Source organism: Excalfactoria chinensis, chromosome Z (assembly GCF_039878825.1).
Source record: "Excalfactoria chinensis isolate bCotChi1 chromosome Z, bCotChi1.hap2, whole genome shotgun sequence".
Taxonomy (NCBI): Eukaryota; Metazoa; Chordata; class Aves; order Galliformes; family Phasianidae; genus Excalfactoria; species Excalfactoria chinensis.
Genome location: NC_092857.1, coordinates 2,175,536 through 2,189,695, shown reverse-complemented (window position 1 = coordinate 2,189,695; position 14,160 = coordinate 2,175,536). Strand labels below are relative to the sequence as shown.

At 43.5% G+C, this 14,160-nt stretch overlaps 1 protein-coding gene across 1 annotated transcript; it reads left to right on the top strand.

The window, feature by feature from the left end:
* Positions 1-310: 310 nt before the first annotated feature.
* Positions 311-13,890, top strand: LOC140264073 (urea transporter 2-like). The gene is made up of 9 exons (XM_072359542.1): positions 311-421; positions 6,124-6,285; positions 7,008-7,197; positions 7,524-7,652; positions 8,621-8,813; positions 9,698-9,845; positions 10,485-10,619; positions 11,479-11,528; positions 13,308-13,890. The coding sequence occupies exons 2-9, from the start codon at positions 6,138-6,140 to the stop codon at positions 13,482-13,484; spliced, it is 1,170 nt and encodes a 389-aa protein (XP_072215643.1). The 5' UTR covers positions 311-421; positions 6,124-6,137; the 3' UTR covers positions 13,485-13,890.
* Positions 13,891-14,160: the final 270 nt, after the last annotated feature.

The following is a 14,160-nucleotide window of genomic DNA, read 5'->3' as shown; positions in this document are numbered from 1 at the left end:
GAAGGAAGGAAGGAAGGAAGGAAGTTGAGCCATCCTGGGTTGCAGGGATTAGAATTGGAGAGGTCTGGTGTAGGTATACTGAGAAGTTTGGAACGCCTCTTAATTTTGGAGGAGAAAGGACAGAGTTAAAGGAGACAGTTCAAAAACAACAAAAAGACCAGCAGGGAAGAGGACATTTGGAGTGGCTTTTGGCAAGATACCAAGGACAGAACAAGAGGAAAGGTGGGGAATTCAAGAGGGAACCTTCTTGACATTTGTTTGGAGCTCACAAAGTGGGAGGAGAAACCAACTAATTAGTAATATCAGAACAGGAGCCATGCTAGCCTATATAAACTGGTGGGGCATTTTCTTTTCTCCACTTTTAGCCCTACTTTCCTTAATAGGCAGCAAGGAGGCAGCTGTCCCCGAGGTCATCCAAAAGGTAAGAGCATGTTGTTTCTTCCTTTTAATGTACAGCCAAAAAGATGCACCATGTTAATGGCTTAGTGACCAACTTCCCCAGGTCTTTCTCCCCAAAAAACAAAGAGCTTTTTAAAAGTCCTCAATGAGAGCAGCTAGGGATCAAGAGAGACAAGGAGGTTAGGGAATGTCACAGAAATTTCAATTATTGACAATTTTCTAGCTGGCTGAGGATTTATTAGGACTTCTTAGCACAGTCGGATGAACATTTGAGGAATTAAAAAAGAAATGGAACTGTTTAACACCTCCTTTCACTGCCTTTCTCTTCTACAAAATGAAAAATGCCCAGATAGTAATAATACATTGGTTAATGCGATAGCATCTCTGGATTTCTCTGTCCCAGTGAGACGGATCTCTGAAAATTGAATTGGGAATGGGCTTAATGAGTATTTGAATCTGAGGGATGAGCTTCCTTTTGAACTAATGCTTTGAAATGTATGTTCTGTGGGAAAACCTGAGCTGCTTTTTCTTTTTTCAGTCAGGGTCAAGTGCATTATAATCTCTCTGTTTTGGGAGTGCATGCGTGTGTTCGTACATATAACACGACACTTACAAGCTTTACTAAACCCCTGTTAACATTATAGAGTTCATGTAAGAATCTGGGTTGCTGAGGATCTGGCCCTTTCCTCCTATTGTGCTTGGATGCAGGAATTCCTCTAAAGACTTGCTGCACGCAGAGCTGGCTGCCCACACACTTCACAGCAACAATGTGGAGAATGCAAGATACAATGGCTGTAATTGTGTGGCAGCAATTCCTCTGACAAACAAATACCAGCTGTACCTTCAATCCCTTGATTTTGTAGAGAAATTCTGTCCTAGGTAACTTTCTGCATTTTCAGAGATAAAACCCAGCACCGAGCAGCACAGACACCAAGGTGGGAATAACTGTCACCAATGAGTACTGAACAATTAGCCATATATAAGCCCTGTTCCTTCCCCAGCTGCAAGCACAGCACTGCTATTACCATGTATAAGGTATAATGACTGTATGCCAGGGCTTGCCTTAATTTCAGCAAGCGAATAAATACCTTTTTGCAGGCCAGATGTTGTAGGAGTGCGAGCAGCATGGAGTCTGATATGCTGCAGCTTTAATGAGGCATTGCTGAGATGCCATAGGTATGGCATGGCGTGGTTGAAATGTACACAAGTGGAAGAGAAATTGATTTAGGGAGACGTGAGGTTGTGTAACATCAGGGCTTTGCTGCGGGACATTTATTAACTCTGAAAAGATGACAAAAAACAACCAATAGGTTGGCTTCCTGCCTCTGTGATGATTTCACTTTCATGCAAGAGAAACATCTTACTTTTCTGCTCTCAGGAGTTTCTTTAACAGCTGATACAGAAGTACTCAGATACTTCTAGCTGCAAAACTCTCACTCTTGCTTACATACACATCCTCAGTGAGGACATCAGTGAGATCTGTACCCGCAAGCACAAAGACCTCTAAGCAAGGGGAGGCAGCAAAAAACTGTAATCACTGCAGGAAAGCAGCAGTGCCCCAAAGCCAGATCTCTCCTGGCACAATACATTATGGGGAAGGAAAAAAAAGCTTTAGATTGTTACTCTGTGCTGACAGCAGAGCACAAAGCAGTACTTGCTGTTGCACACCAGCACTGGGTTTTACATACTACAGACTAATGGAATTAAGGAATAAAAAAAGCAGTAGCAAACACCATCCTCCCCCCCCCCCCCCCCCCCCCCCAAGAATTATTTCTATTTTTCTTCTTTGTGCACTAAGAAAAATAGTGCTTTGACTGAAAGCAACACATTAACTCCACTTGAATGGCAGTTCAGAAGGCCTGCAGTAGACCAGCCTTCTCACAATCCCCATCAGCAGGGACACTTTTCATCTTAAATTAGAATTCTGACATCTCTGTCCTAAAATTCTCTGAACATCTCCATTATTCTGGGATGAGATACCATTTGTCCTCTATCCTTTTTTAAAGAGCTGCCATTACCTACTCCATATGGCAGGGTAATGTGCTAACAGACCTTTAGGATGAGCATGCAGAGCAGACACTGCTTCTAACATAATATCACAGAAGAGATCCACAGATTCTCTTCTACCTCTGCTGCTGACAGTTCCCAAATGGCTTACTGATACTTCATACTTTCTGAGGACACCTGAGTAGCTACATCCTCCATACTGTGGGTTTCTGGGCAGATAAGAGTTTCCAAGGGACAGACATACCTGCCACTATACTCGGTGGCAGCTGAACCACTACACAGGAGGTGACCACCAAGCTGCATCTGGGGTTCAGGGTGCCAGCAACAGGACTGGATCTGGACAACAGTGGTGTCACAAAGAACCAAAGTGTGTTTCTGGCTTAACCAGCAGTCTGCTCTGCGGGTGCTGGGGTGTTTCATAATTACATCCTTCCACTGTAGCAAGTATTATGTAATAGAAAAGATGGACTGATGTCCATATGATGTCCCTCCAGTAGCCCACCCCTGGGCTACTTGACGGGCAGGGGCAAAACAATGTGAATTTGACCAGTTGTTGCCCATGATCATCTCCAAAACATTCTGATTTAAAATATTCTGGAAGAACAGATACGCAAGGCTTTCATCAGAGATGAAATTCAGACCAGGATAATGGAAGTGGCTCACCTGGCCTTTTTGTTCATTGAGCTGACTTCGTTTCTTCCCATTAAAATCTAGAGCAAATGAATTAATAGAATTGCTCAGGTTGGAAAAGACCCTAAAGATCACTGAGTCCAACCACAACCCAACCATACTACCCAACTCTTACAACCCTCTGCTAAATCATGTCCCTGACCACCAAATCCGAACAGTTTTTAAACACATCCAGGGATGGTGACTGAACCACCTCCTTGGGGAGCTTATCCCAGTGCTTAACAATGCTTTCTGTAAATAAGTGTTTCCTGCTACCCAGTCTAAACTTACCCTGGCGCAGCATGGGTATTGGCTGTTGGGTAATTCTCCAAGCTTAGACTTGCACTGTGCAGTGCTGCCTTACACAAAGTTTGTGCAAGCTGCACAGCCCACATCACTACCAAATGCCCTCAACTGGAGATCATAGTTTGACTTGGAAGGGATTCTTAAAGGCCATCTAAACTAACTCCCTGCAAGACAGCACACATAGCTCCATCAGATTCTCAGCCTGACCTTGAACATCTCCAGGATAAGGGCATCCACCACATCTGGACAACCTGTGCCTTTCCACCCTTACTATAAATCTTCTTATGTCCAATCTAAAATAAAAGGCTTGGCATCTCACATGGGTTTGGAGCATGCAGTTACTACATATTGCAGGGTGAAAATGAGAAAGAAATCAAGCTCCATTCAGACACTCACCACAGAAGTCCCTTTCCATTCATTCTGGCTCTGAGTCAGCAAGCACTGATATCCTGTTTCCTCTCTGGGAAGCTAAGCATGCATCGAAGTGCCTTCCTGTGGCAAAGTGAGAAGTGTGTGTTGGGATGAATTAGGGCCTCCATTACAACTCCATTACAACTTACAAGTATGATAGCAACAGCCCAGGGTTTTACGAATTAGTGTCAGAGAGAGCCTAAGTTACCTAAAGAGAAAGACTCTTTAAATTGAAAATGTAAATGCACTTTCACCAAATGAAGAACATTTATCTTGGCTGGAAATTTTGATTTAAGTGAAAGTGCATCCAATTCACTTATTCCATTATTTCAGAATAAAATATGGTAAAAGCGAAGGTTAATGAATCAAGGTAATGAATTATAACTGAGCCAGGAAAAAGCCCTCCAGCACTGAGACACTGTCCCTAACAGTGCTCTCATCTTTTTCATTTCTCTCTCCTCAAGCTAAGCTCCTTGTCCTTGTGTCCTACCCAAAGGCAGATTCCACACTCTTCTACATACAGGTCCTGCCTTCAGCCGGTTTAATGTTGATCTTATCCTTGAGTTTGTTGGGAACTTCCCAAAGACATAAAATGCTCATTTTTATGGATAATGCCTCCGGTAACAAAGGAACTGGCCAGGATGTACATCCACCACCCATCTGCAAGTATAAAGCCCAGAAAGGAGGCTGCTTTAACTAAAATGCTTTGCACCCCTATTTCTGAAATACACATCTTCTTCCCCAGCTGCCAAGAAGTTGTAGGTGAGCTGAGCACTAACTGCAATACTTAAGTGCATGTATCATCTTACTTAGACTACTAACTCACAGCCATAGTTCTTCTTGCACTCACTGTGGGGAACCAGAACAGCTCTCTTTCTGCATTTATTCAACAGGGTATCTCATCTTTGTCTTCCTTGTCTTGAAAACAACCTACAATTAGTCCTACTCCTCAGGAAACTGAGCACACTCCAGGGAAAGGTTTGGATGCTTTTAACTTGCTGAGTTCTTGTTGAGAATTGGCCCTTAAAACAAGTAATAGATCAGCTACGAGATATTGTTTAGAAGCAGTGTATACTGTTAGATGCAAGGCTCTAAGCCGTGTGGCTGAATGAAGTTGTCTGGAGCTGTGTGAGGTGTCAAAGCATATTGCAGCATTTCCCAGTCCAAAGGGCATGTCCCTCATATGGCATACCATATCTTCCCACCCTAAGTGGATGCTTCAAGCAATGTAAGACAGCCTAAACGCCCCTCTTTGGCATAAAGTCCTCCCCTCTCCAATTGAGGACTTTATGCTACATTTAATAAGAGGCATTTTGTTACTTCCAGAGGGTTTCTTAATGCAGGCTATGGTTACCTGTCTCACCTTATGCTGAAGAACAGTGCCAGTGCAGGCCACCTGACATCACTGGGCAGGTGGCAGAGAGAAGGCAGCATCATGATAAGGCAGAATGGAGAGCAAGGGCTCTCAATATGGCCTTTAATCTTGTGAACCAGTGCTGGGTTCCAAAGGAACAACAGTTAATTTCAGTAGAGAGAAAACTGTATGTTGATGTTAGAACAACCCTCAGTCTAAGCCCATATGCATGAGAATGTCAGAACCAACCACAGCAGAGGACTGTATAGAATCCCACAAGCCTAGTGATAGATACTTGTTTCTGATGGATGATGGATAGGCTCAAACTGGTTGAACAGCAGGGAAAACTGAACCATTGAAGTAGTCTCCTAACTTTGATAGAATCTCATACTGGGCTGGATTTTGAGGTGAACTCCAACTTGTATGAAGCCAGTGTCTGTTACTGCTACCCTGCTTTGCCGTGATACAGTTATCAGGGTGTTAAGATCAAGTGAAATAACACCAACATAATGGTTGGTGGTTCCTTTAGGTGTTCAAATCTACAGCCATATGAATGTCTGGAAAGCCCCAAAGAGGGTTTGAAGAGAGAATGGAAACCTGGGAATCAGGCATTCAGACCAAGGATTATCCTCTTTCAGCTACAGAATAGAAAAACTCATTTATTTACCAAGAGAGTGTTGAGGTGCTGGAACAGCTGTCCAGAGAGGCTGTGCATGCTCCATGTCTGGAGGTGTTCAAGGTTGGATGGGGCCCTGGGCAGCCTGGTCTGGTACTAGATATGGAGGTCGGTGGTCCTGCCTGTGGCAGGAGGCTTGGAGCTTCATGATCATTCAGGTCCCTTCCAAACCATGCCGTTCTATGATTATATGATGATTCTGTGTGAGCAATAACATGTAGGACAGAAAATAAACAGGGAACAGTAAGTGTCATTGCAATTAATTGCGTGTTGTTTGTTTTCTCTTGAATTCTACCAAAAGCTCAAAACCTCACCATGGAAAACAGCGTTGATGTCAGGATAGAAACCAAGGGGGAAAGAAAGCCGAGGAAGCAAAATCAGTTGAGTAAAGGTGGAAAGAGAGTCTGCAGAGCTGTTGGGTACATCACAGGAGACATGAAGGAATTTGGTGCCTGGCTGAAAGGTAAAGCTCTTATTTCACCATAACTAATTGAGGGATTCCAAAGAAGAATTATATTAAAAGAGTAATAATCAACATCTCAGTAACAGGATTCAAGATGGAGCAGAATAGAAATGACATCTGCCCGAACTTATTTCTGTGTTGTGGGGAAAATGCAGCCTTGTGCAAAGAGACACATGCTGCTTAAATCTTGAGGATGGCTGAGGTGACATTTACCTCCTGATATGCCATGGACAAAATGAATGTAGTCCCACAGAACACAGCCTAGAATGGTTATTCTCTGCCCTGCCATTCTTCAGAACATTCCCTCCCCTATCAGCTGGTCCATTTCTGTCAAGACTAATGCCACTGTGAAGCCAAATTACACACAGGTAAGTGTCTTTGGTCCCCATAATAAATCAGCAATTGGCTGAGCATACAATTTGCCATCTGAGGCACAGACATCATAAATTAGCTAGTTGTATATGAAGCTGGTCCAGGGTGCTCTTTAACACGGGACTCTGGCAACCACGCTGTTCATCTCAGCTTTCCAGCTGCAAGATTTCAGTATAGACCATAATAATTCTCAGTCAGGTTTTAGAGTCTTGTTGATTCATTGCTGCGGTCAGACTGCCAAAGTCACGCTGCCAAAACTGTTTATGAGTTTAAAAACAAACAACCTATCCCAAATCAGTCTCGTCTGTGCGTTTTTAGTTATTTCTATTACTTGATTTGATCTCTTCCAGATAAGCCCATCATGATCCAGTTTATTGACTGGGTGCTGCGTGGGATATCCCAGGTGATGTTTGTCAATAATCCCCTCAGTGGACTGATTGTAGTCGCTGGTTTCCTGGTGCAGAACCCATGGTGGACACTCACAGGCTGCCTAGGAACAGTTGTCTCGACCTTAACAGCACTTATTCTGGGTCAAGACAGGTAAGACTATCACATACATGTTAAACTGTATTAGACTTTCACATACGTGTTAAACAAGAGCTGTGGATGAAAAGAGTATTTATCCTTAGTTAAAACTGATAGCAGCACCAGCTACAGCTGGTCTATAAGGACATTGAATTGAACTATGGAAAGAGTAGGGGGTGCTTAAAGTGCTCAAGCGTGTGCTCAGGTGTGTGAAACTGAAGGTCAGAGTCTTGGCAGGTCAGCATCGCAGTATTGGTTATATTGGGTAGGAAGGGGTGATTCAGGTGAAGTACCTGCAGGGAAAAGATTTCAAGACAGCCGTATTTTTTTTTTCTCTTCAGATCAGCCATAGCAGCAGGCTTGTATGGCTATAATGGGGTCTTGGTGGGACTGCTCATGGCAGTTTTCTCTGCTAAGGGAGACTACCATTGGTGGCTTCTACTGCCAGTAGCACTGGTGTCAGTGACGTGGTAAGTGAAACATCTCTTTTTACTCCAGCCCCAGAGTTTCCTTACTGAAGGAATGGTTGAGCCATTGTGTTTTGATGTGCTATGCAGACTGTAATGAAAAAGAAACATGACTGGCACATACGTGCTTCTAAATCTGGATAACAACTTGTACTTTTAAACGAATATGGTACTCCCATAATCACAAATAAAACCAAACAAGTAAAAGACAAATTGATGGCAGGTCCTGTGTAACTCAGTGTCCTAAATGTTAGCTGTGTTGCTGTGATGCATCAGTTCATTCTTGTCTCAAGTGAAACTAGATGGTCACTGTGGTCCCTTTCAACCCAGACCACTAAGTGATTCTATGATTCCCTGCCATCATCAACCACAAGCACTTCATCTATTTAAGCCATGAAAATGTCATGAAAAGCACATGAAAAGCTGCTCAGTGGTCTCAAGACGTTTGTTGCATATGAAAACAGACAACTAAAAATACTTTACTAATATGTAAAGCACCACAGTCTGCCAGGTGTTTGGATAGTGAAAAATTTGAAAGCTGGCCTTTGGTCCCCAGATATCTCGTTGGAGATTCCTAGATCCCACATATCATCCATCTGCCAGAAGTTTGTGTAGTGTTATACTCACCTTAATATGTATGCCTCTGATATGTGCCTTCTGATGGACCCAGTCCATAAGGTCAAACAAAGGCACACAGCCCTCTTTCCAGGTCAGTTAGACTTGGCCTCTCTACAGAATCCACAGCAGGTACTTAAGAGAATGAAAATCAAATAGAAAATCAAACACAAGTATTGATGTGGGAAATAACTCCACACCAGTGGAGGACCAGAGGACCCTAGTCCCCTCAGGTTCACCAAATTCACCACTTATTGTATTGCACAGCAAAGCAGGAATCAATATGTTGCTAAGTGACCTGTGGAGGGCAGGGAATTTCCTGATCTCCTAGTGAGACCGTTTTGTTCTTCTTTCAGCCCTGTTTTCACCAGCGCTTTAGGTTCAGTCTTCTGTAAGTGGGATCTGCCTGTTTTCACCTTGCCTTTCAACTTGGCCTTGACCCTCTATCTGGCTGCATCAGGACCCCATAACCTCTTCTTCCCTACAACCGTCATTCAGCCTGCAACAACAACACCAAACATCACCTGGACAGACGCTGACATGCCAATGGTAGAATGCCCTAAACAGCTTTCTCCATTAAAAGCATTATGGAATATATCTGATATCCTGAAAATGAGAATTTTGGGGGAATATAGTATTATTTGTTTACAGTTGGGTCTAAATGTATGCACTATAATCTTCAAAGACTCTCTGCAACTTAATTATCCATTACTGTGGATATACTGGTCGCCACCCCATAGCAAAGGTTATGCTGAGGCTCAGTTAACTCCTAAGTCATTTCTAGTTTTCCACTTAGAGTGCTTTTAAAAATGCATCAGAACACAGTCTTTCTGCTAAGAAATGATAAAGCAGATATTACTAAGATGGAATTGTTACAAATTAATCATCAAGTGGGACCTTTCTAAGGCAGCATTTTATTCTGCTGCATAGCACAGTAAACAGCGGACAGAAGAGTAAGCACTTTCCCCTAAGGCTCAGCGGACTGTTCTAAAGGGTCCCCAGGGAGTGATTAAGGAAGTTAATTGGCACTAAATAGCAAACCACACAGGTTGCATTTCCAAAAGAACCTTTACCATGGCACGTAATTTTATGGGTACTATAAACTAACCATTCCATTCCAATTTTCTCTAAACCATCTCTGTAGCTACAACCAAGCTGGGTTCTTGTCTCCTGTCCAAAGCAGGGGCACATCTGCTCCTCTGGGAGTGGTCCATCCTTTTTTCTTCCCACCCAAGCCACTATTTTCACAAGACCTCCTGAAACAAACAGAACTTCTACCGCTCAGCCAAGCTGGGTTGAAAGCAGCCATCTAAACTAGGGTTGTTTGGTTGTTTTTTTGTTTTGTTTTGTTTTGTTTTGTTTAAGCAACAAAGAGGATTAAAAAAAGAAAATTGTCTTTTTTTTGTTTGTTTTTTCCTCTTTCATTCACACAGCTGCTGCAATCCATTCCAGTTGGGGTGGGACAGGTTTATGGCTGTGATAATCCCTGGACTGGGGGAATTTTCCTGCTTGCTTTATTTATCTCGTCTCCACTCATCTGCCTGCATGCAGCAATCGGATCAGCAGTGGGGATGTTGGCAGGTAAGGACTTCAGTTGAGCCACAGATATATACAGAAGCACAGAGAATAAAAGTGGAAGCAGAGTGGCTGGAACATTTAAAGAACATTTAAAGTCACAAATGTGTTTTCCATTGGAGAAAAATTGCTTGAAAAAAAAAAAAAGAAAAAGAAAAAGAAAAAGAAAGAAGAAAGAAAGAAAATGAGCTCTTCTGTTTTAATAATTCTTTTGATTGACTTCCACGTTCTCTTACCCCATTTTACAATGGTGGAAATCTTCAGAAGAAAGTAATATGCTTTTGGCTGAAATGGCTTTCTATCCTGCAATACTTCATTTCTGGATGTATTTGGATGTTTTTAGGAGCAGCTTAATAAAAGTCGTTGCCACAAGTCTGACTGTGCAGGCCTTAGGGACTCATTCAGAGTTTAAATCACTAATATATCTTCTGCTGCAACTGTAAGGCCAAATTCAGCTCAGCAGCACCAGGGAAAGTCCACAGTGATTGCATTAGTCTGAAGTTTCTTTAGTTTTGCACTGTGACAACATGGCAACAAACAGGAATTCAGTATAGACGTGCAGGCTTGTACCCCCCAGAAAACAGAGTTTGGGCCATTTCTCAGCTATTTTGCCAAGGAATTATGTATTTTTGACTTGTTTTACAGCACTGAGCCTAGCAACACCTTTTAGCACCATCTACTCTGGCTTATGGAGCTACAACAGCTCCCTGTCATGCATTGCCATTGGAGGCATGTTCTACGCATTCACCTGGCAGACACATTTGCTGGCAATTGCCTGTGGTATGTACCCTATGGATCTTCATTACTACCATATCTTCCTTTTGAAACAGGATGAGATGTGCTGGTACTGCAGATGGGCTGAAGCAAGATAGCCACGTCTGGACAGACAGACTTGGGCTAGGCAGACACAGGCAATGGACGTGGATGTTAGAGCTGTTGCTCTAATGCACCCTGCCAAAGATAAAAGCAGAGCACTGACTTGCAGCTAAGAGCTGTGTTCAAAACAAAGGAAGCAATCAGTAGATTAACTAACACCTTTGAAATCAGATGCTTCATTTATGAGACTAATTGTGCGCATTAAGAAAACTGGAGCCCAAGATCAGTCTGCACCTGGAATCAGGCAGCATAGTTTTCCCAGTCTACTGAAATGGATACCAGAGGCATGAGCTAAGCAACATGGAATGATTGAAGAATTATTTATAAGGCAATTCAATATGAAATTTCAATATCACAGTGAGCCGGGAGTTAAACTATTGCTCATTCAGTGTGCATATAAAAAAGATTTAGCTTTGTATCTCATTGACCCACCTTCTAGCCCTAGAGGCAGGAGAAATGGAAGGGTTATTTTCCCATTTAACTCCATCCATCAACCTACTTACCTTCCATGTCAGTGCATGTTTCAGAAGCCTCTATTTCCATATTCACACTTTTTATCACTCCATGTTTTCTTTGTTTTGCCTTTTCCACCAGATGCTGGAGAGCACGCTGCAAAGGAAAGATTTTTAAGAGAGGGCTTCCCAGGCATTTTCATAAGCATTGGTTGAGCTACCCAAGGCAGTGTGGGACATGTTTCTTTCTGCTGGTCTCCTCCATGCTATGAGCAACCAAACTCACCAGAAATTATCTTTCTTTTTCACAGCACTCTTCAGTGCCTATCTGGGAGCAACAGTGGCGCACATGTTCTCTGTGGTAAGTGGCTTATTAGCTAAGGTCTTGTTTCTTGTCTGTGTCCATTTCTATTTTCACAGCATCACAGAATCACAGAATGGCTTGGGTTGGAAGTGACCTCAAGGATCATCAGGTTCCAATCCCCTGACACATGCATGGCTGACAACCTCCATATCTAATACTAGATAGACCAGTCTGCCTAGGGCCTCTTCCAAACTGACCTTGAACACCTCCAGGGATGGAGCATCCACAGCCTCTCTGGGCAGCTGTTCCAGCACCTCACCACTCCCACAGTAAAAACCTTCCCCCTGACATCCAACCTAAATCTTCCCTCCCTCAACTTAAAACCACTTCCCCTTGTCCTGCTGTTATCTACCCGTTCAAAGAGTTGACTCCCCTCCTGTTTGTAGGCTCCCTTTAGGTACTGAAAGGCTGCAATGAAATCACACCACAGCCTTTTTTCTCCAGGTTGAACAAGCCCAGATCCCTCAGCCTGTCTGTAGGGGAGGTGCTCCAGCCCTCTGATATCTTTGTGGCCCTCTTCTAGACCCTCTCTAACAGCTTTCTGTCTTTCTTGTACTGGGGGCTCCAGACCTGGACTCAGTACTCCAGATGGGGCCTCATGTGGGCAGAGCAGAGAGGGACAATCACCTCCCTGTCCCTTGCTGGCCACCCCTCATCTGATGGAGCCCAGGATACCATTTGCTTTCCAAGCAGTAAGAACACACTGCTGGCTCATGTTCAGCTTTTCATCTGCCAGGTCCTTCTCTGCAGGGCTGCTCTCAAGGACTGCTCCTTCCAGTCTGTATGTATGCCTGGGATTCCTCTGGCCCAAGTGCAAATTCTTGCACTTTGATGTATTGAACCTCATTAGGTTCACCCAGGCCCACCTTTCATGTCTGTTGAGGTCCCTCTGAATGGCATCCCTTCCTTCCACTGTGTCAGCCACACCACTCAGCTGGGTGTCAGCAGCAAACTTGCTGATGTGCACTCAATTCCATCATCAATGTCATTCAAGATGTTAAAGAGCACCAGTTCCAAGACAGACCCCTGTGGGACACCACTTGTTACCGGCTTCCACCCGGACATAGAGCCATTGATCACCACCCTCTGTCTGTGGTCTTTCAACCAATTCCTTATCCATCAGGTGGTCCACCCATCAAATCCACATCCCTCGAATTTGGAGATAAGGATGTGATGGGAGACTGTGTCAGAGACCTTGATCAGGTCCAGGTAAATGACATCAGTCACCTTCCTTTTGTCCACCAGTGCCATCACTCCATCATAGAAAGCCACCAGATTGGTTGGACATAGTATCATAGTATCATAGTATCGTGCGAGTTGGAAGGGACCTTAGAGATCATCGAGTCCAACTCCCGGGATTCGAGCCCTCTAGTGTAGCAGAGCGGCAGTTTTACCCCTTGCGTCACAAGGGGAATTCGAACCCGGGCCCTCTGGTATTGCAAGCGGCGGTTCTAACACCGTACACCACCAGGGGCACTGGACATTACTTCCCCCTGGTGAAGACAAGGTCTTAGGTCCTATCTTAGGTCCATCTATGATCTCAGGAGGTGCATAGAGAAATCATTCTTCCTACCAAATCTGCTAGATGCTGTAGGCCAGTGAACAACATCAAAATCTCATACAGAAAGTCTGCATCCCCACAGAGGTCCTCCATACAAAGCCAAATCAAGATTTCCTTGAGAAAACTTGTTCCAAGCTGCTCTTAAGCTTTTTTTTTTCCTGTGACAGAAGATGAAAGACAGACAGTAAATATGTGTTTTGTGTTTTTCTGTACAGTTTGGGGTGCCTCCAGGAACCTGGTCGTTCTGTTTGTCTGCGCTGACCTTTCTGTTAATGACCACAAACCACTCAGCCATCTACAAGCTTCCACTCTCCAAAGTCACCTATCCAGAAGCCAATCGAGCATATTACCTGAGGATGAAGAAACATCACATGTCTTGCTGCGACGTATAAAGACCCAAGAAGAGAAATCCTTCACAAATTGTAAGGCAAGAGCACAAGGTTCCCTCCAAAAAAATAAAACAAACAACAACAAAAAAATGTTATTTATGTGCTGTAAAGTAAAAAGACCAAAAACCCCCATCATCTTTGAATAGAGACGTTTTCCACCACAATTTTTTGTTCTATCCTGATTAGAGAGAGTCATGCTGTGCTGGAAGGATCTTTCCTAAGACCAACCTGTCACAACTCAAAAGCACATAAGCCTGAAAAGACACTTGAGTTTTAAAAAGTGGGGAAATGACTTAAAGGTGGCAAAGAAAATTCTGCTTGTGAAATCTGAGTCATTGTAATCAGATGTAAAGCAATAAAGAGCAGAGCATACCTCGCCTCTTCATTAGGAGTGCTATTTAAAGGCTAACACCAGCTTACCACAGCAATAGGATACACCTTAGAGAGCTTCATAGCGGTAGAGAACTGGAACAAAGAGTCCCTTTGCTAAGTAGGAAATAGGTGATGAAGCAATCTTCCTGGAGAATCTTCAAGCCTAGTGGAGAAAGGTGTGAATTAATAATCATCACACACGTGATGGACACAGATGAATCGCAAAGCAGCATTGCTAATACTTGCAAGTCTTGTGGTAAAAGTCAAAATAATGGGAAAGAGGGGGTTGCCTATAAGCCCCAGCTTT

What these genes read in the sequence shown, in the direction of transcription:
- LOC140264073 (XM_072359542.1), top strand. Translation starts at nt 6,138, where the DNA reads ATGGAAAACAGCGTTGATGTCAGGATAGAAACCAAGGGGGAAAGAAAG. An exon ending in ATTTGGTGCCTGGCTGAAAG is followed by an intron (nt 6,286 to 7,007) that starts GTAAAGCTCTTA and finishes GATCTCTTCCAG; the next exon opens with ATAAGCCCATCATGATCCAG. An exon ending in GCACTGGTGTCAGTGACGTG is followed by an intron (nt 7,653 to 8,620) that starts GTAAGTGAAACA and finishes TTCTTCTTTCAG; the next exon opens with CCCTGTTTTCACCAGCGCTT.